Source organism: Trichinella spiralis (genome assembly GCF_000181795.1).
Source record: "Trichinella spiralis strain ISS 195 chromosome Unknown Scfld4, whole genome shotgun sequence".
Classification (NCBI taxonomy): domain Eukaryota; kingdom Metazoa; phylum Nematoda; class Enoplea; order Trichinellida; family Trichinellidae; genus Trichinella; species Trichinella spiralis.
The window spans coordinates 6,434,672-6,453,473 of record NW_003526943.1 but is presented as its reverse complement, the minus strand read 5'-3'; the positions used below and the strand labels follow the sequence as shown (position 1 = coordinate 6,453,473).

At 32.8% G+C, this 18,802-nt stretch overlaps 6 protein-coding genes across 6 annotated transcripts; 5 read left to right on the top strand and 1 right to left on the bottom strand.

Moving 5' to 3' along the window:
* Positions 1–403: 403 nt before the first annotated feature.
* On the top strand, positions 404–1,495 carry Tsp_01602 (Rap guanine nucleotide exchange factor 4). Its single transcript, XM_003377352.1, has 3 exons — positions 404–580; positions 622–761; positions 1,483–1,495. The coding sequence occupies exons 1-3, from the start codon at positions 404–406 to the stop codon at positions 1,493–1,495; spliced, it is 330 nt and encodes a 109-aa protein (XP_003377400.1).
* A 2,122-nt stretch (positions 1,496–3,617) lies between these two features.
* Positions 3,618–6,935, bottom strand: Tsp_01603 (DNA polymerase lambda). Its single transcript, XM_003377351.1, has 13 exons — positions 6,639–6,935; positions 6,355–6,435; positions 6,183–6,290; positions 5,929–6,108; positions 5,685–5,813; positions 5,449–5,617; positions 5,306–5,391; positions 5,208–5,213; positions 4,963–5,124; positions 4,769–4,804; positions 4,349–4,381; positions 4,052–4,258; positions 3,618–3,944 (listed from the first exon to the last, which is right to left on the bottom strand). The coding sequence occupies exons 1-13, from the start codon at positions 6,933–6,935 to the stop codon at positions 3,618–3,620; spliced, it is 1,821 nt and encodes a 606-aa protein (XP_003377399.1).
* Positions 6,936–7,537: 602 nt separating this feature from the next.
* Tsp_01604 (conserved domain protein) lies at positions 7,538–7,992 on the top strand. Its single transcript, XM_003377350.1, has 3 exons — positions 7,538–7,602; positions 7,828–7,927; positions 7,984–7,992. Exons 1-3 carry the CDS (start codon positions 7,538–7,540, stop codon positions 7,990–7,992), a joined length of 174 nt encoding a protein of 57 aa, XP_003377398.1.
* Positions 7,993–8,090: 98 nt separating this feature from the next.
* On the top strand, positions 8,091–13,975 carry Tsp_01605 (conserved hypothetical protein). Its single transcript, XM_003377349.1, is given in 24 exon segments — positions 8,091–8,125; positions 8,170–8,389; positions 8,448–8,614; positions 8,770–8,840; positions 8,903–9,011; positions 9,103–9,202; positions 9,257–9,330; positions 9,390–9,486; positions 9,581–9,714; positions 9,772–9,986; positions 10,001–10,752; positions 10,867–11,021; positions 11,074–11,193; positions 11,263–11,386; positions 11,464–11,550; positions 11,595–11,720; positions 11,779–11,883; positions 12,147–12,195; positions 12,218–12,323; positions 12,429–12,654; positions 12,742–12,903; positions 12,968–13,028; positions 13,071–13,123; positions 13,952–13,975. 24 exon segments carry the CDS (start codon positions 8,091–8,093, stop codon positions 13,973–13,975), a joined length of 3,372 nt encoding a protein of 1,123 aa, XP_003377397.1.
* A 244-nt stretch (positions 13,976–14,219) lies between these two features.
* Tsp_01606 (centrin, an EF hand Ca 2+ binding protein) lies at positions 14,220–15,376 on the top strand. The gene is made up of 4 exons (XM_003377348.1): positions 14,220–14,345; positions 14,592–14,673; positions 14,735–14,919; positions 15,287–15,376. The coding sequence occupies exons 1-4, from the start codon at positions 14,220–14,222 to the stop codon at positions 15,374–15,376; spliced, it is 483 nt and encodes a 160-aa protein (XP_003377396.1).
* A 483-nt stretch (positions 15,377–15,859) lies between these two features.
* On the top strand, positions 15,860–17,996 carry Tsp_01607 (conserved hypothetical protein). The gene is made up of 4 exons (XM_003377347.1): positions 15,860–16,207; positions 16,250–16,732; positions 16,757–17,024; positions 17,803–17,996. The coding sequence occupies exons 1-4, from the start codon at positions 15,860–15,862 to the stop codon at positions 17,994–17,996; spliced, it is 1,293 nt and encodes a 430-aa protein (XP_003377395.1).
* The last annotated feature ends 806 nt before the right edge of the window (positions 17,997–18,802 follow it).

Here is an 18,802-nt window from a genome sequence, read left to right as displayed (position 1 = left end):
CCCGTATGCACCTTCTCCAATGTACAACAAATTGGAATACCGGGGTCCAACTTCAAAACTTTGATTCCGTACAATCTCAACCGTGGGAGCATCTTCTTCGACTTCGTGCATTTCTAAAAAGGAAAATTTTTTAAAGCATTGCAAAATAATAAAACTTAACACATGTCCCTCCCCACAAATTAACCATCTGTCAGTGCTTATAAAAAGAAAAGTCTGAACAACTGTCGAGGGTGCGGCCACATGCTGCACACTACGTAAAAAAGCACAGCACAGCACGTGCCTTTGTTTATATGTTCAAAGTTCCAACGTGCAGAAAAACCATGATAATGTTCACAACCAAAACGCCGCCTTTGTCCAAATAAAATTTGTCTAGAAAACTAAATCGATCCCACGCTATTGATCAATGGAAATTACAGTGCTTTATCACACACACCAAGCTACAGCTGCGTTAATATTTAAAGAATCAACGATAATCTCATTTGGCTGTGAATGCGTAACGAAATTTTTTATCTCGAAAGTAAACACTCGCAACGCGTATTCGCATGAATGGACCAACACCTCACTGAATCAAAGCTTCCGGGTCAGGAAATCAGTTAATAAAAAATAAAATAAAACTATTAGAATTTAAATTCTGAAGACAAAATAAAGCAAACTTGGCAGTTCACAATAATTAAAAAACCAAAACAAAAACCACACCCATCAACGAAAGCACCAATGAAACGCATTATCAAACTTGTATACAGTATACCTGATTCACCTGCGTATATTTCATTAATTATAGTAATCCAAAGTTTGTACAAAACCAAATTACAAAATTGATTTTATTTCATTTCATAAACTACTGTAATCTTGAAAATTGTAAATTGTATTCAGATATGAATAAATTTTTTATAATGCAACATTTTTGTGACATGATGAAAAATTTTCATGTATATGCAAATTATTTCTGTAAACATGTTTTAAATGTAAATTTTTTTAAAAATAACATACTGCTTATTTGCATTTAAACCATTTTTTGGCTAATTTGATTTTTTCAAGGCAGTCTGTTCTTTAAATTACACCATATAAATATAAATTCTTTTTCATTTTTTAATTTCATTTTTTATTAAAAATTAAATAACATAACAGGAATTACCATGTTCGAATATTTGAAATAAAAATGTATTTGTGCAATATTTATTCCATTAGAAAAGAAATATTCAATAACGTTAAGAAAATGTTCTTTATCCTGGTCCAAAAAGAAAGAAACTTATCCGTATGTTCGAAAATATGTAATTCGTGTAATGATTTTATGGCTTTAATTTTTGAAAATCAACACAAAGCGCAATTTTATTTAACAATTAAATAAAAGCTATATTAAGATGATTAATTTTAATTTTATCTTACATGCAATGGAGTTAAATTAATTAAATCCTTTGAGAAACGGTTGGCTTAATAATAAAATAAATAATTTAATTAATTTATTTCATCTATTGATTTCAGAATCTTATCATAACAGAATAGCAATCCCTAATTTCGTTTAATTGAAAACTGAAAAATCCAAACGCAAAACTACTGCACAGTTTAAAGAAGGGCAAGATTTGAAATTTTATTGAACGCAGATAATGAAAAAGCAATGAACATGTTCAACTTGAAACAATGCAAATGAAGTCTTTAATCTTTTGATTAAATGCACACTACAAGATGGTAACATTCAAAATTTCAAATAATAATTTTAAAAATTATCTTTTTTATCTGAATTTCCCTTTTATTACTGTGAACTAAGCACTACTTTATTACTGCATCATTTTGTTTGAGATAAACTGCAGTAGTATAATGATGTTTACGAAATGAATGTTTGAACTGCTAATTATATAAAATCTACAGGAGTGCTTTTAATGCTATAAAAATAAAAGGAATGCAGTCGCAAAAAGGAAAAAAATAAAGCAATCATTGAATTCACGTCATCAGCTTTAGTTGAATTAGATGGTTTCAAATTTTTTTCATTACCATTAAAAAATTTTAAAGCGTATAACAAAATTTAATTGTCATTATAACATTTTGAACAGGATATTCTTTATAAACGTTTTAATTTCATTTAATGCAAATTGCCTTCAAAACACATTTAATATGCATCGTAGGTATTTTTCATTTATATATGAGAAATATACATTTTTTCAGTTTATGACTTTGCACATAAAATAAAAAAAATACGATTGTCAACACAACTGAAATATGATGAATTTCACTTTGTAATAAACAAAAAGAAAATATGCATTTTTAAATATACAAACATATTGCATATTAATTCTGACTAACAAAGAAGCGAGCGTATAACAAACATCAAATTGAAATGCAACAATATATGACGAAATGTTATGTGAAAAGAGAAAAAATAGGCATTAAATAATACTGCGTAAATAATTAAAAACAAAAATGTATAAAAATTATATTATTATTTGTATAATTTTATCAGGAAGTTATGAGAATTTGATGATCTGGTTTGCATCTTCATTATTTACTCATTTTTATCTAACCGCACAATGTGTATAAATTTTTTTGGTAAAATTAAATAGATTTAATTTTCATTTAATTTAAATAAGAAGAAAATATACACTGTTTCTAAAATTAAAATGAAAAGTAATTGAATAAAGTAAAATTTCCTTTCAACAAAATAATTACTCATGCATAATTATTCAGACCAAAAGAATTGAAGCTATCTGAAATTAAATGAAATTATTTAGATTTAAATTAAATAAAATAAATAAATGCATATTGCACAGTTTTATTTTTCATAAACAATATACATGAAAATCATTTTTATTCAAATAAAGAAAATTGAATTATACTGAAACAGCATTATCTGCATATAGTATAAAATCAATCCTGTTGTGCAAATTTTTAAAGTTACGTCAAAACAAAATATATTGAGTTATACAAATGGAGAGTTTGATTAAAAATGCTGATTTACTCTTTTAAGGGCAATTTTGAAAATAACTTTTTCCATTAGATCTGCAAATGGTCATTTTGACTACCAATTTGAATAATTCTACTGGGATTTTTGAAATTTATAATTTTTATACTATTAAAAACCACTTGCTGCATAAATCCCATTTCTTCACACGAATAAAATTTCAATTTACACATATCAGTAATTAATAAAGTTAATTTTAATATTTATGAAATTAATCAACCTGATGGTTTTGTGTTTAAAGTTTTTGAATAAAATTTTACTTTCATTTTCAATAGCAGCAGCTTTATTTCAATCCTATAATCAGTTTAAATCATCACTTGCTGAAAATTTCATGTTATTCACTTTATGAAAAAGAAACTTTCTCTCAATTGACAGGTTTTTTGTTTTCATAAATTCAAAATTAATATTAGTAAGTTTGTAATTTGCAAAAAAAACAAGAATTGTTGAAGTCCACACCGGAAGTAGACCACCATTTCATCATCAGTAATAAACTTAATATAATTTTGTTCGCATAATTATAACGATAATTATCATAACTTTGTAAAATTAAATAAAAAGTAATATATTTAAAAAATTCGGATAATTTATTAAAAAATTATCAAATTTAATTGAATAAATTTAGATGAATAAATGAATAGCTAAAGTCACAGTTAGTTCTGAAATTTTAAAATCGACTCTGTTTTGGATCTGTCCAAGGAGCATCTTCGAGAATATCGTCAAAACGATTCCATTTGAAACGTAATTTTTCATTAAAATATTTATCAGTGAGTTCGTTTGTTTCTTCATTTAATTCATCTGCTTCCAAAGTGTCCAGCTTCATTGCTTTGTCCACTACACACCGTCCATCCGGAAAAAGTCTCATGTAAGGAATGTCCTCTTCAGTAGGTTCACCATTTGGAAAAACAATAGGCTTCACTTCGATCAAATGCTTAATTTTCCAAAGCCGCTTATTCCAATAGGGCATATTTTTGAAAATGTTCATTTCCAAAAGCTAAAAATAACATTAAAAAAGATTTAACTTTAGTCTTTGAAATGTTTTAATGCTTAATTTGATACTTTTCTTTTAATCTTTCTTTTCTAAATACTAAAAGCATTTACTTTGGGTTTTACGCCAAACAAAAGTTCAATATCCTTTTTGATCCACCTTGGTTCATTTGATGGCTTTCGATAAAGCCACGCTACCCACAATTTTGGTCGGGTTTCAAGCTTATCAGGAAAATGATCAGGAGTGGCTTCCATTGATTCATAATCGAATTCATGCACACCGGTAACTGGTCTTGGCAAATAGCGGTATTTGTGCAGTGGCTTATACACAAAACAAGCTTGATACAAGTAAAGCAATATATGTATATAAATATCATAAATAAATAAAAATGGCAAAGTAAAAATACATACCTCGAGGTGGTTTGGCCATGAACCTTTCAAAATCTGCAATTCAGTATTTTCGTTTGATTAACTAATTGTAAGCTATTATTTATGTTTATAAAAACGATATCGAATGCAATAGAACACTGCTAAAGAAAAGCATATATTCCACAACAAGGCATATCATAGAAATATTGTAACTTTTAATTGATGACAGTAACATTGACAAGTAAGACAGCATTAAAATAATTTTCACATAAATAACAAGCACTAACAATGAGCTCAAAAATGAACACAGAAATAAACTTTGAACAAATTTTGCATATATTGATTTTTATCGTCTTTGCTTTTAATGCTCATGATTTAAGGGGAGTTTGGAAAAATTCTTCTTTCCGAGGGAGCTCGATATTCAATATTTAGAATTTGAAATATGTCATGTTCTGAATTAACTGCCATACGCTTGCCTCTGTCAATCACTCTTCCGTTCTTCAAAACAAAATTTATGCATTAATTTTATTCATATTTAATTAACGCAATGTTTTATTCACTTTTACCAAGACTTACATATTTAAATCTTAATGATTCACTGATTTTCAATAAAATATGCATACATTTATAAAAATAAAATATTGAAAAAAAAATACCGCTCTGTTCACATTAATCCACAATCCGTGTTGGTTCAACTTCATTTGCATGGATTTTGCTTTTCCATACACTCCACGAACAAATTCAGCACTCCCAGTTAAATACAATAAAGCAGTTGCATACTCAGCTGGAGGAACAGCTATAATATCGATACGACGATGCTAAAATAAATAAATAAATAAATAAATACATAATAATACAATAAACCAAAATTTCACATATACTGTTAATTATTGAAAATAACAAAAACCTGAAAAAAACTAAATTTAAATTTAATTGCTCATTACCAACTTTATAAAAACTGCTCAAATAATATTAAAAAAAACAAGGACAACAATATACAAGGTTACTGCCGGACTTCAGTTGGCAAACACCCATGTATTTTGATGAATTCCAATTAATATCAGTCAGACTGTCTGTTAAGAATCCTAAAAAGATATAAAAATGATGAACCTGTGAATGGCAAACAAACAATTACAACTTACCGGAATCCTTCAACACAGTGACTAATTGGTAAACAATATTTAAATAAGATTTGCCATCAGGATGTGTTATTAAAATATCCACATCACCACATTCCTCTTCACCACGACGATAAGAGCCACAAATGTCACAAACAAAATTATTATTTATTTTATATGCAGCATCAATCACCTGCAAAGAGGAATATTTAAAAAGTAATATAACAACAGAAAACAAAATGTAAAAATGTAAAACTTACCATTTTGGCAATTTCTTCTACTTCTGGACGGGGAATTTTTAACAAAATTTCTTCTCTGTACTTGAATCCAATGTGCTCCTGACCTGTTAATGCTACGTTGCGTTGAACATCCTCTATCGTTCGCAAGCCCTAAAAAATTTTTTCATAAATCTTTCAAATGAACACTTTGAGCTGCATTTTAAAATGAGCAATTTAAAAAATACACACAAAAAATTAATATTTAAAAACAAAAAGCATCACTTACTTGCAGGTACCACTTTTCAGCAGTGCGCGGACCAACTCCCCATACCGTATTGAATAATTTTAGCACCTGTATTTTTTCGTTGGATGCAAATTCGCTCACTTTTTCAATTTCGCCTTCTTCATGTAATTCCCAAATTTTAGCAGCAATCTTTTTTCCAATACCTGGAAGTTCACTTAACATCTGAAATTCCCAAAATAAAAGAAATTGTTCATCAGTCAAACAAATATCAATCAAAAAATTCAAAATTTACTTACTTCTTTAGAAGTGATCGGCTCTTTGCACTGTTTAATAGATGATATTGCTTTATCATATGCCAGCGCTCTCCATGATTCGTTCATGCTTTTATAGCTATCACGAAGAGACTAAATCCCTTCTTTTTTACTTAAAAGATTTCACATTTCACAAACAGTAATTTAAGCAACATACTTCTAACTGATGAATTATTTCATTTTTAAAGCGTGAAGTTTTCCATTCATCACAAGATGAAACACTGGGCTTGACGCTTAGCTAAAATAAATCACACTTTTTAGAAAAGTGAAATAAAAATAGATAAATGTTTTTTTCTTCAAGCCTAATTTATCGAACTCTTATAAAAAAGTTATAATTCATTGATTTAGAAAACAAATAAAAATATTCAAAAAATATGTGAATTTTTTCAAATGAACTCATTTAAAATGCTATGCAACAGTTTAGAATTAAAATATCCGAACCTCTTTATTTTGGGACAAATCGGCTGCATTTGATGAACATTCAGTATGATTCAATAAACTAGGTTCCTCGACAAGCTTCAAAATGAACGGTTCTTCGTCCACAAAAGTACCCCGTTTAATACACTCACTTAACCATGAAAGCTTTAAAAGTTTCGCTCTACTGAATTGAACTCTCTTCTTCCAGAAGTTGTTCAATTTAAGCACATCATCGTCAAGCAAAACTGTAGACACTTTTCTGTCCAGCTCTTTAGCAACTATTCCATTATATTTTTCAATATTTCTATTTAAAACTTGCATTCTCGAGGAAAGTACATTTACAGGAATAATAAATATAATAATTCCATTAAACATTAAAAATTTTATGAAAAATATTCAATTAAAATACACAATACAGTAATCGAAATTTTAGTAAAATATTACAGTATAATCATTCTTGGTTTATTAATAATTATTGAAAATTGAAAATAAAGTTTAATTATTTATTCAAGTTAATTAATAAAGCAATTTACTGCTTAATGTAAATTTATTAATTAAATTTTGATTTAAAAATTGATTTAAATTTCACTGATTTAATTTAGAATTAAGAGAAATTATTTATCTTTTTAATATAAAATTTAACATCATTTTTATATATTAACAAAAATAAGGTAATTTATGATCAATTTTTAATATTCAACATTTCGGAAAGTGTAGACTATTTCTATTACTGTAGCATTGCTACTTGAAAACTAAATTACCGATGAGTCACTACCGTATCCTAACGAATTTTGATTTTTATGTTTAGCTTAAGTGTTTTTTATAGATATCTGTTTTGTTTTAAACATTAAATATTGATTATTGGTTTTGTATTATTTCTATTATTCAGATTTACTGCTGACTAATTTCGTTGCATCGAAAAGATGGTTCTGAACAATAAATTGACTTATTCTCATCCGAGAAAATATGGTCCTGGCTCTCGAAAATGGTAAAGTTCACGAATGTTGTTCGATAGATTATTGCAGTTTGATTTATTGCATTTTAATTGTACTGTTATTTAATGATGGAAGTTATTTAGAAAAAATTGAAAAATGTTATTGTACTTAAATTCAAACAGATATTGTGAAACCAAAAAAACGAATTAGATTTTTAATTTTTCAGTTCACCTAGTTGTTTTTTAAAATTATAAAATGATTAAATATTCATAATTTAGTCGAGTGTGCTCTTCACATCATGGTGTTATTCGAAAGTACAATCTTCACATGTGTCGTCGATGCTTTCGAGAATATGCAGCTGATATAGGATTCAAAAAGGTAAGATTTGTAAACATTTTCTGATATTTATTTTTTTTAACATTTATATATTTTAGTTGGATTGATAGAAGATGCCAAGACGAAAAATATATATTTCTTGGCTATGATGGAAAATAATAAAATGTTTTGAAATTTAAGAATGTTATTGTTTCTTTTTGAAATGATGGCTGTGTTGCTAGCCGATTGTTTCTTTAGCGTGTAAAATAATTTTATTAATTAATTAAAAAACAACTTGATTCAAGGCAACACTTTTTTCACGGAATGGATATCTCAGAACTGCCACCCGAATTAAGTTGTCCCACGTTGCAGTTGATTGTTCTTCTCGGTTTGGACGTGCGTAACAATTTAGCTCACAAAAATATTTGGGAAGCGCTGATAATGAATAGGCGTCCGGATCGTCCACCTTTAAACTTTCAATTAGTCAGCGGTGATTCGCATGATTTAACAACGATGCGGACAAAGGTATTATATATTGCCAGACTCTTATAGAAAATGTCCTTGGCAAGGTAATATTTTTAAGGAGCCTAGCCAAGAAGCAGCTGTAAAAGGAATATTGAAAATCGATTGGATGGCAAAGCATCTTCATCGAGTTCCTGCCGTTCTTGTACTGTTTGTCGATCTTGATTGGAATAGTCCGTTTTGGAATGAAAAACTTTCTGAATGCGCATCAAAAATTCAGTCAATTAGGTTCTTAAGAAATCACTGCTTTATAAATGTTAATAATTTTTTAAAATGTTATTAGTATGATATACTTTATTAGGGTTGGGCAGTTGTATTTTTTTAGCTTTACGATTTTTTTGCTCATGTTTCCTTTTATGTATTTAAGAAAGAATCTGTTACAGGCATAGCTTTTATGGCCGTAATCCATATTTGGCTCTTGTTTTAGTCCAGTCATTCGTGACATTACCAACAGGTTGATGAAATTATCACATCATGGTTAGAATTTATTTGGTTCGAATGTGATTTGCTTTATAGATGAGCTTGCTACGCAAAAAGCAGCTGAACTTTGTTCATCCTGTGAATTGTCTTCAAAGTTGCTGTTCATTTTACCCCAAAGTGAACATTTATTCGGTTACGTGGTTAGGTTAGTATGTTAAAATTTTGAATAGATGTGAACGAAATTGTGTTTAGATTCGTAACAGTACAAAATACATCTAGTGCGATAATTTTTATAGATTAGAATTCGCATTCTATGATTTAGCGCAGAATTATTATCAAAATGAGTTGAAATTATTAAAGTCGAAAAAAGAAGCTCTCAGTAGAACAGTATCTCAGGTGTGTTGATTTTAATTAAGTTTCGGCAAATTATACTGACGATAATTGTTTTAGCGTTTGTATGTGCGATATTCATTCAAGCAAGGTTTCTTCAGTGAACTTCGACAAGATGCACATTCTGCTTTAAAGTATTTATAATTTTTGTTTTTTTCTTGAAATTATACATGGATTGAGTGATTTATTTCAGGTATTATAAACAAGCATACCAAATGTTGCTTGAAATAGAGCCTGTTGACGCAGCCGTCACTGAATTGAAGGTTATTGGCGGGTATTTAACATACAAGGTATGTATTTTTTCTAATGATTGCCACAGTACTAAAGTGAGGAAGTTTCAATAAGTGAATAGTAAAAAAGGCAATTGATCTTATTTAATTTCAGATTTGTCGATTATATTTCAAGCATAACGCATCTTCGGAAAGCATGTCTCACTTTCAAAAGCATATTGAATATTTTCGAAATAAAACCAGCAAATTGGAAGCGGAATTTGAGCATTCCGCTTGGTTATCAAAGCAGTAATATATTTGTTTGTTTGTTTGTTTGTTTATCCAGTGTAATTGTTGTGTTTCAAGATATTCATTTTTTGCTGAACTGTTCGACGCAGCGGTGCAGAGTGGTTTGACGACAAGTTCAGCAGAGCATCCGGGCTTTTATTATCAAACGGCTGCCGATTATATGATCCGACGTCAGCATGAGTTTGAATTGTCGTCTAAAGACGGAGAAAATGAAACGAGAAGGGTAGGAGAAGCGGAAGAGCAAATCTCAACAGCAACAACAACAGTGGTTGGTTATTGTGGTCAGAGAACGGACTGGTCATTGTCCAGCGCGATAGATTCGGAAGGTCGGTTCGACCATTCGTCGGCGGCAGTGGGTTTGTTGTGCAACGCGATGACGCATTTCAAAAATTATCCCCGCTCAGTGAGAAGTCGCCACTGCTTGCTCGTTCGTCTGGGCATGCAGTACGTCCGGCAGGGCCGGCTGGAACAAGCACTGCAAGCGTTTCTGCAGGCGCTGGGGCCGTTGCGCCGGGCAAGGTGGACCTCGCTGGTCGGCGCTTGCCTGGCGCCGGCGCTGCGCTGCGCCCACGCCCTAGCCCGACCCAAGGAATACGTGGCGCTGGTGTTGGAACTGTTGAACGTCGAGTACGGCGTTGGGGAACCGGCGCGTCGGGTCCAACTCCAGCGCAACTTGCTGGCGCTCAGCTCGGGAGCAGTGCCCGAGCCGGACGAAGGGACCGACAGGGCGGAGTCGGACGCCGCCCTGATGGCCTGGCAACGGCTGCTGCTCGATTCGACGACAACTTTCGTGCCGGTCGCGGCCGGCGACATCAACGCCGGCTTGACCGTTACCGGCGGCTTCTGTTCGCCGGAAGGCATGGCGGTGGTCGCCGCGCCCACCACGTTCCAACTGCGGCTCAAATCCGACCTGCCCGAGCCGTTGCAGTTGACCAAAGTGAGCGTGCAATTCGTGGCCGGAAACGACCCCGCCCAATCTTGGACACTGGACACGCCGGTCGAACAGCGGCCACTTCTCCAGCCCAGCACCACGCACTTGTTTGAATTTCACATCTATCCCAGGCCTGAACACGCCGGCGGTGAAATTCACGTACTATGTCGATTTGATCGTCGTTGTTTTCAGAGATTTAATGTTTCTGTTTTAATTCACAGGCAACGTCCATCACGCTGCATATTGGACAGTCGACGTCGAAAGTGTACATCACTTTGATGTGGGACGTGCAGTCAGTTTCAACGGTTGGATTTTGCGTTTCCAATTTGGGCCGTAAAGCGGCGAAATTGCCAGTAGAACTTCCGAAACGTATAAAGTAAGAAAATAGCAAAATGAAGATGCAAAATATTATTTTGAATTTGCTGAAGAGTTCTTCCAAAACCACCGAAGCTTGCAATAGTTTGTGACGACGGTTTTGCCGTTCTCATTGGCGAGAAATATTTGTACAGGGTTACTGTTGAAAATTTGGAAAACGCACCCATATCCAAGTTGAAGTAGGCAATTTTTCGTTGTCATTGTTGTTTACTGATTATTTTAATCATATGAAATTTCCCAAGGTTGAAAGTTTTCGAATCGGCAAACAGCCGCTGTCAGCACGGCATTAAATTTGGTTACAACATTGAGCAATGCGACGGTGCGGCTTTGTCGTTGGAATTGGATTCTCTCATGCCAAATTCCAAAGTACCTTTTTTTGAAATTTAACTTTATTATTTATTTATTTTGGCATTTTTTAATTTTATTTAAAAAATTTTATTCAGGCTAGTTCAGTTTTTTACATAACAATGGAGAAAACTGTGGACAACGTATCGATGCATATGCAGGTCGACCCTTGTCTTCTGTTCGTGGTATTTTATAATTTGGTGAAATTTTTTTTTATTTTTCATTTCAGATCACTTACGAGGTGACGTTGAACGTGGAAAACATGGATATGTCGTGTAATTGCACTCTGGATCGCACGGTATCATTTTCTTCGATTATGCCATTCGTAGTGGAAAGTTATATGTGCACTACGATGGTAAGAATGTTTGTTTATTTGTTTATTTATTTTTAATGAAATGCAAAAATATTTTCAGGGTCAGCGTGTGAATGAATTGGTTGTAAAGGAAGACGTTCTTCTCTGGATGCATGTCCGAGGAGTGTCCGTTCCTACATTAATATGCAGTTGCACTTTGCATTTGGTAATTTTTGAAAGATGAGCAAGATTTATATAACGTAAAGTTGGGTGTATGTTTGCTTTTCTCATTTCAGTGTGATAAGGTTCATATGAATAACCCAATAGATTATCAAACGTTTGATAATGGTAAGAAGTTTTGTTTACGATGTGCAAGCTTCCACGTGACAATAATTACAGCAGTAATAAAAAATCTATTGCATAAAATTATATATTTTTATTATATAAAGTGTGTAAACAAGTGTAGCTTTTTAATTTTATCAGTTTTAGTTAAATAGTTTCTTTGTAAATAGAACTGGTAATAGTAAATATTGTATTGGTTAATTTTATTTAAATATTAGCTGTGATTGACTCGGATACTTCACTTTCTGAAATATGTTCGGTAAGACCTGTTGGTGCGACGATGGAACCAGTATCAATTGCCCACGCTACATTCTGTTGGAAAAGGTAAACGTAAACGGAGGGAGAATTGAAAATGCTTTTCACACGGCTTTTCACATCTTCACATTTGATTAATTATGTTTTTTGTTGTTGTTGTTGATTAATATTTAGATGGAATGAAACATCTTCATCAGAAATGATCTCAACGTCGTTTTCCTTATGCAACGTGAATATTGTATCTTGTCCTGTAATAGTTAGTTGTGTCGTTCCTTCTTTTGGAGTGATGTATCGACCGTTTGTGGTCAAATATACGATTGAAAATACTACGGAAAAAACAGTGCAGCTTGAAGCAACTTTTGAATCTTCGGAAAGGTTCATGTTTTCAGGAATGAAAAAAGTAAGCAAGATGTTGGTTGTTGTTGTTGGTCGACAGCTTTTTGCAGCTTTGAAACAATTTGAATTATTTTTTAAGGATTTGTTGAAGTTAACGCGGTTGTCGAAATTAGAAATAATTCTGAACGTTCTACCACTTATTGATGGGTTTTCAACATTACCACGCCTTCAATTGTTGTCCAGTTCTGAAGCTGTTACGTCAAGTTTGAAACAATATTCTCAACGCAATGTACCTTTGACAATACTGATAACTGTATGTTGTTTTTTTCTGGTATTGTTGTTATTCTGATTACTGATAATAGTTGATTTGTTTTTAGCCAAAAGATTCGACAGTATCGTCGTCTCAGGATTCGAAAATTGCTCTTCAAGACGCTGAAAGTTAAAAAAAACAACAATTTTAATAAAATCATTTGGTTATAGGTTATTGTTCTGTTCAAATGGTGTGCGCTTACGGCTGTTTTGTCAATGCGACTGTCAGTTTTCAACCAAAGAAAACATCACACTAACTTTCTGATTCTTCTTTTTTTAATTCTGTTGTATAATTTACATGTGAAATTTTTGTTGAAATTAAAATTAAAAAATACCGTAATCGGTATCTAAATTTTGAAAAAGTTGTCTCATTAATTTTCCAAAAGCATCGATTTATGTTCATGTTTGAAACTGTAGTTTAATTTATATACTGCTCAAAATCGTTGTGTCAACATGAAGCATTTTTTTATTGATATAATTTTTTTCAACATTTACTGTGCTAGATAAAGAAAGGTAGGACCATAAATGTACTGTACAAGTATTTTTCAACTTGTAAACAACATCAGTGGTGAGAGTATTAACCTATTTTCATTTTGTAATCTGTGAAATAATTAAATTATTAGTATGTAACAAAAAAATATTATAACATGAAATAAAAATGTAATTTGAAAAATGTTTTTGCAAAACTGTAATTATTATTAATTTAAAAGTTTGTTATACGGTATTGTTGAAATCAAATTCTATTATGCTGTAGAATGTAAAATTTGTTTCATCTTAAAATGTAAAAAGTGTAAAATTGATTTAAAAATTAATTTTGTGCATTATAATTGCATGAAATATTGAAATTCATTTTTTCTATTTTTATATGTTTTATGATAACTGGGTCAAAAGAATGAATGAGCGGATACAGTGAAGGAAACTTGACATTCGTTAAACTGTATTGCACTGCTAAAATCTATAATTTCACTTTTGCCAGCAGGCAGGTCTGTAATAGCTGGCTAGTTGTTGGTGGCGTCGTGTATAGAATTTATATTTCAAAATTACATTTTCAGTGCCTGCACGCACCATTAAACTAATTATGTGTTGCATTTAAATTTGCCGCTTTTAGCATTCTTTACATGTTGTTTTGAGAATAAAAGTATCAATCTTTCCTTGATTTGTATAGTTAGTTGTACATAAACAATTGCTCATTTGAAATGGTAATCGATTGCAAATTGCAAACGATTATCACGATGCAGTTGATGTTTCACGTTCCAATGTTTACTTGGATATTTTTTTTCAAAGGCAATTTTTCAAATTTTTGCAATCGACAAAATAGCCATGAAGAGAAAATTAGCTGCAGTTGACAAGGAAGAATTGAATGAAGAACAAAAGCAAGAAGTGAAACAGGCGTTCCAGTCTTGTTGCCCAGATGAAACTGGCAGAATTCGATCTTCCAATTTGAAAGTATATCTGATTTTTAATAATTGTAATTGTTCTGGTGATCCGGTTTGCATGTACTTCATTCTGTATTCCAAGCTTACTGTTTGCCAAAGTATTTATTATTATGAGAAATAGGTTAACGAACTATATATTACAGAAGGCTGTTTACAATAATTTTCACACTGATGGCAAATTGATACTGATATGATTGACGGTTTTGATTTGAAAATTCGTATATTTTATTCAACTGCAGAATGTAAGTTTTTTTAGTTGGCTTTAAGAGCACTCGGGTTTGAGCCGAAGTCAACTGAGGTGCGGCAAATGTTGCACTCTGTACAGCTAGCCGAAAATGGTAACCTACTGTATATTCCTCATTCGTTTTTCTTTCTTTTTTTGTAAATGATAATTTTAAGGCAAAATATCACTTCAAGAATTTATGGATATGGTTACTGAAAAAATGATTGATACTGGCGGCGAAAAGCAGATGGTCAAAGCTTACAGTTTATTTGTTGGTGACGACCCCAGGGGTATATGCTTGAGTGATCTGAAACGAATGGCAAAGAAACTCGGCGAAACGATGTCTGAAAGCGAGCTAAAAGTGAGCAATTTATTAATTCAATTAATAATGTTATTGTTAATTATTTTCATTGCAAATGATTTGAAATAGTAGGCAGTTATGAACTTTGAAAAAGCTTCATAACTAAAGCTAAAGTTTGAAACTAAAGTTTTGCTTTATAGGTGAACCGCTTCATAAATTTGAAGCCAGTGCAACTTAATTTAGTCAACAAATACGTGTATTTGGCCTTTTCAGTTTTTAAATTGAGTTTATTGATTTAAGCGTTAGAATTGTAAATTTTATTCGAGCACTTAATGAATTACTTAATTTTGATTTTTAATGGAAATTCCAGCTTCAAATAAAATCAATATCATTATTGTATTTTATGGATTCATGTTTATTGTTGCAGGAAATGATCGACGAAGCAGATTTGAATCACGATGGCGTTGTTGACTTGAGTGAATTTATAAATATCATGAAAAAGACAGTTTTGTATTGAGGAAGATTGAAAATAATATTGCTCTAAATTGGCATCTAGTTCAGCTGAAGCATTTTATCATCATGCGCAATTTATGATACGATGATTGACAGTGTTATGGAAAATACTGTATTTTGTATTTTATATTAATTTATTGTATGATGTAAAGTAATTTTGAACTTTAAGAAATTTTATACTTATTGCCTACGTCAGTGTTTGAATATGTATATTTTGTTGTTGCTTACGAACACTGTTGTTTCACTGCTGCGCAGTGTGCTACTGTGATTATTAAATGCTTTTTCATTCATAAGTGAGTTTGTTCACTTCAAGTGATAACAATTACTGAAAAATGAATTTATCAAGTTGATTATTTATTTAATTTCATAAAAATGAAAATATTCAAATTGAAAATACACAAACACAGATTATGATTGTCTGCTTGTCGAATTTTAAGGTTGATTTAGCTCAAATTGACAAGTGTCAGTTTTGATCAAGATCATTATTATGATCAACGAGACGATGGTCATTGGCGTTGTCGGTGGTTTTTTTGCTCGCGCTGACCGTTCTGGCTATGGAGCGTTGCTTGCGCAGGCTCCGCGACATGGAATAGCAGATGAACGGATTGATGCACGAATTCAAATAGCTGAGCATGTGGGCGGTGACTTTGAACAAGAAGAACTGCTTATCCCAGACTTTGATTATGCCAAAGTTGATCCAGATGAGCGAAATGTTGTGCGGCAACCAGCAGAGGAACAATGCCAACGCCAACACGAGCACCAACGAGGCGACACGCCTCCTCTGGTAGTAGGCTTTCTGCGGTATGCCGAGGGTGGTGTGTTGGGGCTGTTGTCGGTTGCCGCATTTGCCGGACCACCAGAGTGACGTGGCCACCAGCCAGCCCATGACGATCACGACCAGCGTGGGAAAGGCGAAGCTGGCGAAGAAGATGAACAGCATCATCCACTTGCGCAAGAAGAACGTATCCTCGGACCAGATATCCAGGCAAGCGGTTGCCGTGGTGTCGTGTTCGTCGGCCAGCCGGATGGTGGTGTAGAGAAACGCCCAGGGGCTGGATACCACGCAGGAGAGGCTCCAAACGAACAGCGAATAGCGGGTTGCCATTTTGGACGTTCTGAACGCGACCGCTTTCAGCGGATAGCGCAGGGCAAAGTACCTGTCGACGGACATGACCGTCAAAAGCCAGATGCTGGCGAACATGGTGACGTACTGGAAGAAGTGGGTGGTCTTGCACATCCAGAATCCGTACGGCCAGTGGTTCAACACGTAGACGGTCCCTTGGAATGGCACGCAGAATATCAAGAACAACAAGTCGGCACAGCTGAGGTTCAAAACGAACACTCCGGTCGCGTTCAGCCGGTAAACACCGCTGTGCAACAGTAGAATTATGATCAACACGTTGCCCAAGACCCCGATGCCAATGATCAGCACCAGAAAGCAGGTGACCGTCCACTGAACGTTGACATTGATGAAAGAGGACGTGTCGGTCTCGTTGACCACCTCCTCACCGACCACCATTACCGTCACCAACTCGGAATAGTTCATCTCCATCGACGATGCTCATTCAAATTTACCCTTCTGCTTTTGGTTCTTCCACCGATTCAAAAAGCGGCCATTTTCTTCTCGCAGCTGAAAATAATATCATTCTTGGGTTGGTTCTTCTCAACAGAGCAACAATTAATTAATTAACGAATTTTTTTGAAATGCTATAAAATGGTGTTTTATTTGTTAAATGAAACAAGTGTCCTTTTGTTAATTGAATTCAATAGATCAAAACTGATTAAAAAAATTTTTTACGGCATGCAATCAACAAACATCCATGATGCAAAGTAATCAGACAAATTTAATTTTCTATTCCTGCATTAATGTAACTGACAATCAGTCTCAGGAAAACAAAATCTAATCCTGGCTAATTATAATTTTTTTTTCTCACTTAGGATTATTTATTGGCAAAACAACTTCAAACGACAAATTTTTAAGCAAAGCAATTTTAAACGCCTTACATTCACATTACAGATAACGAAATTGACAACTTGTAAATATACAATACTTTTACTTTTTTTTCTCAATCTATTAGTTTTTATTTTTTTTTATTGTAATATGTGAAATATGATGGCATTTCAATAATTTTATATTTTCATTTGACGATTGAGATAAATGAATTAGCATCTGCTTATTTCATCCAATTACTTGATTTTTATAATTAATAAATTGAAATAACATAAAAGCACATTACAAATTAGAACAATAAATAATTTAAAAATATATAATTTTTCAAATGTGCAAATTATTTTTAATAAGTTTTTATTTTGCATTATTCAACGGACTTTATGGAAGATGTAGAAATAGGAAAATGTTACATTTTAATAAAAAGAATTGTTGAAGATTGAGAATTATTGAATTGCAAAATAATAGAAAAAAAGTAATAGCTTCTCACGTGAGCCGAAAGAAGAAACTTGAACAGGGAAAAGCTTCTGAGAAAGGGAAAAATATAGCAACGCTTCCTTCTTGGAAACAATTAATCAAGTGTCAAGTGGAGGAAGATTTACGTCGACATCATGTCTGGGATATCACTGCAATACGATTGGCCAAGTCGAACAATGAACATAACGATGCGTGGTAAATTTGCCAACCTTACCAGAAAGAAGGATTATAACTGCCCAGTGTTGTCAATGTTTATTGGAAAACGTTCAACGCCGTTCGAAGCAGTGCTGATGCTCTTCTGCAGATCTCCCCCCTCCCCCCTCTCCCTTCCCCCAATAGCAGATATTCTTCTATTTCTTAAGAGGGGGAGGGCATTTGTCAAAGGGAAGTATTAAATATTCCCTGCCACGTCGTCATGTCTTCTCAGCTGCAACTCGAAGCTAAAGCTTGCAGATTATATCGCCCTTTGAACAATACTTTTTGCAACAAGTGGAACAATTATACAGAAACATGAGAAGAAGCATAACGTGATAAATAATCTTGTGAAAATGTTTCATTGATAAGAAAAATTCCTTCCTCACCCTTTTATTTTTTACTGCTGTTGTTGCAAATTTTTTAGCATCTTGAAAAATTTTAACTTGCAGAATTTTTGAATAATAAAATATGATAAACTCCAACAACACGAACAACAAGAGCACGAATTGTTTTGCTGCTCAGCTCAGAGATATAATATGTGGTGACCACTTTTCTACATTATCGTTATTTCGTTTCTGGTGGCTGGCTGCTTTTCTTATAAAAATTTTTCATACCTCTGGGAAACTGGGCTCCTCAATGCAAACTTAATTTAAACAGTGTAAATATCGCGCTGAATGCTCTGGAGAGTACTGTAAATTTTAATTAAAAATTTCCACGCAATATTAAGGCAGCTGTTGTTACAATTTTTCATAGTCGGTAATCAATTTTTCTCTTCAAGCGATGATTGTTCCAAAAATTGAATACTGGCCG

Coding starts and splice junctions, on each gene's coding strand:
- Tsp_01602 (XM_003377352.1), top strand. CDS start 404: ATGGAAATTACAGTGCTTTATCACACACACCAAGCTACAGCTGCGTTA. Junction 581..621: donor CACTGAATCAAAGCTTCCGG/GTCAGGAAATCA, acceptor TAAAACTATTAG/AATTTAAATTCTGAAGACAA.
- Tsp_01603 (XM_003377351.1), bottom strand. CDS start 6,935: ATGCAAGTTTTAAATAGAAATATTGAAAAATATAATGGAATAGTTGCT. Junction 4,382..4,768: donor ACAGAGGCAAGCGTATGGCA/GTTAATTCAGAA, acceptor ACTGAATTGCAG/ATTTTGAAAGGTTCATGGCC. Junction 4,259..4,348: donor CATGGCCAAACCACCTCGAG/GTATGTATTTTT, acceptor TTTGTGTATAAG/CCACTGCACAAATACCGCTA.
- Tsp_01604 (XM_003377350.1), top strand. CDS start 7,538: ATGGTTCTGAACAATAAATTGACTTATTCTCATCCGAGAAAATATGGT. Junction 7,603..7,827: donor GGTCCTGGCTCTCGAAAATG/GTAAAGTTCACG, acceptor TTCATAATTTAG/TCGAGTGTGCTCTTCACATC.
- Tsp_01605 (XM_003377349.1), top strand. CDS start 8,091: ATGGCTGTGTTGCTAGCCGATTGTTTCTTTAGCGT. Junction 11,022..11,073: donor GAACTTCCGAAACGTATAAA/GTAAGAAAATAG, acceptor AATTTGCTGAAG/AGTTCTTCCAAAACCACCGA. Junction 11,721..11,778: donor GTTATATGTGCACTACGATG/GTAAGAATGTTT, acceptor AAATATTTTCAG/GGTCAGCGTGTGAATGAATT.
- Tsp_01606 (XM_003377348.1), top strand. CDS start 14,220: ATGAAGAGAAAATTAGCTGCAGTTGACAAGGAAGAATTGAATGAAGAA. Junction 14,346..14,591: donor TTCGATCTTCCAATTTGAAA/GTATATCTGATT, acceptor AAGTTTTTTTAG/TTGGCTTTAAGAGCACTCGG. Junction 14,920..15,286: donor TGTCTGAAAGCGAGCTAAAA/GTGAGCAATTTA, acceptor TTATTGTTGCAG/GAAATGATCGACGAAGCAGA.
- Tsp_01607 (XM_003377347.1), top strand. CDS start 15,860: ATGATCAACGAGACGATGGTCATTGGCGTTGTCGGTGGTTTTTTTGCT. Junction 16,733..16,756: donor ACTCCGGTCGCGTTCAGCCG/GTAAACACCGCT, acceptor GTGCAACAGTAG/AATTATGATCAACACGTTGC. Junction 17,025..17,802: donor GAAAATAATATCATTCTTGG/GTTGGTTCTTCT, acceptor AAAAAGTAATAG/CTTCTCACGTGAGCCGAAAG.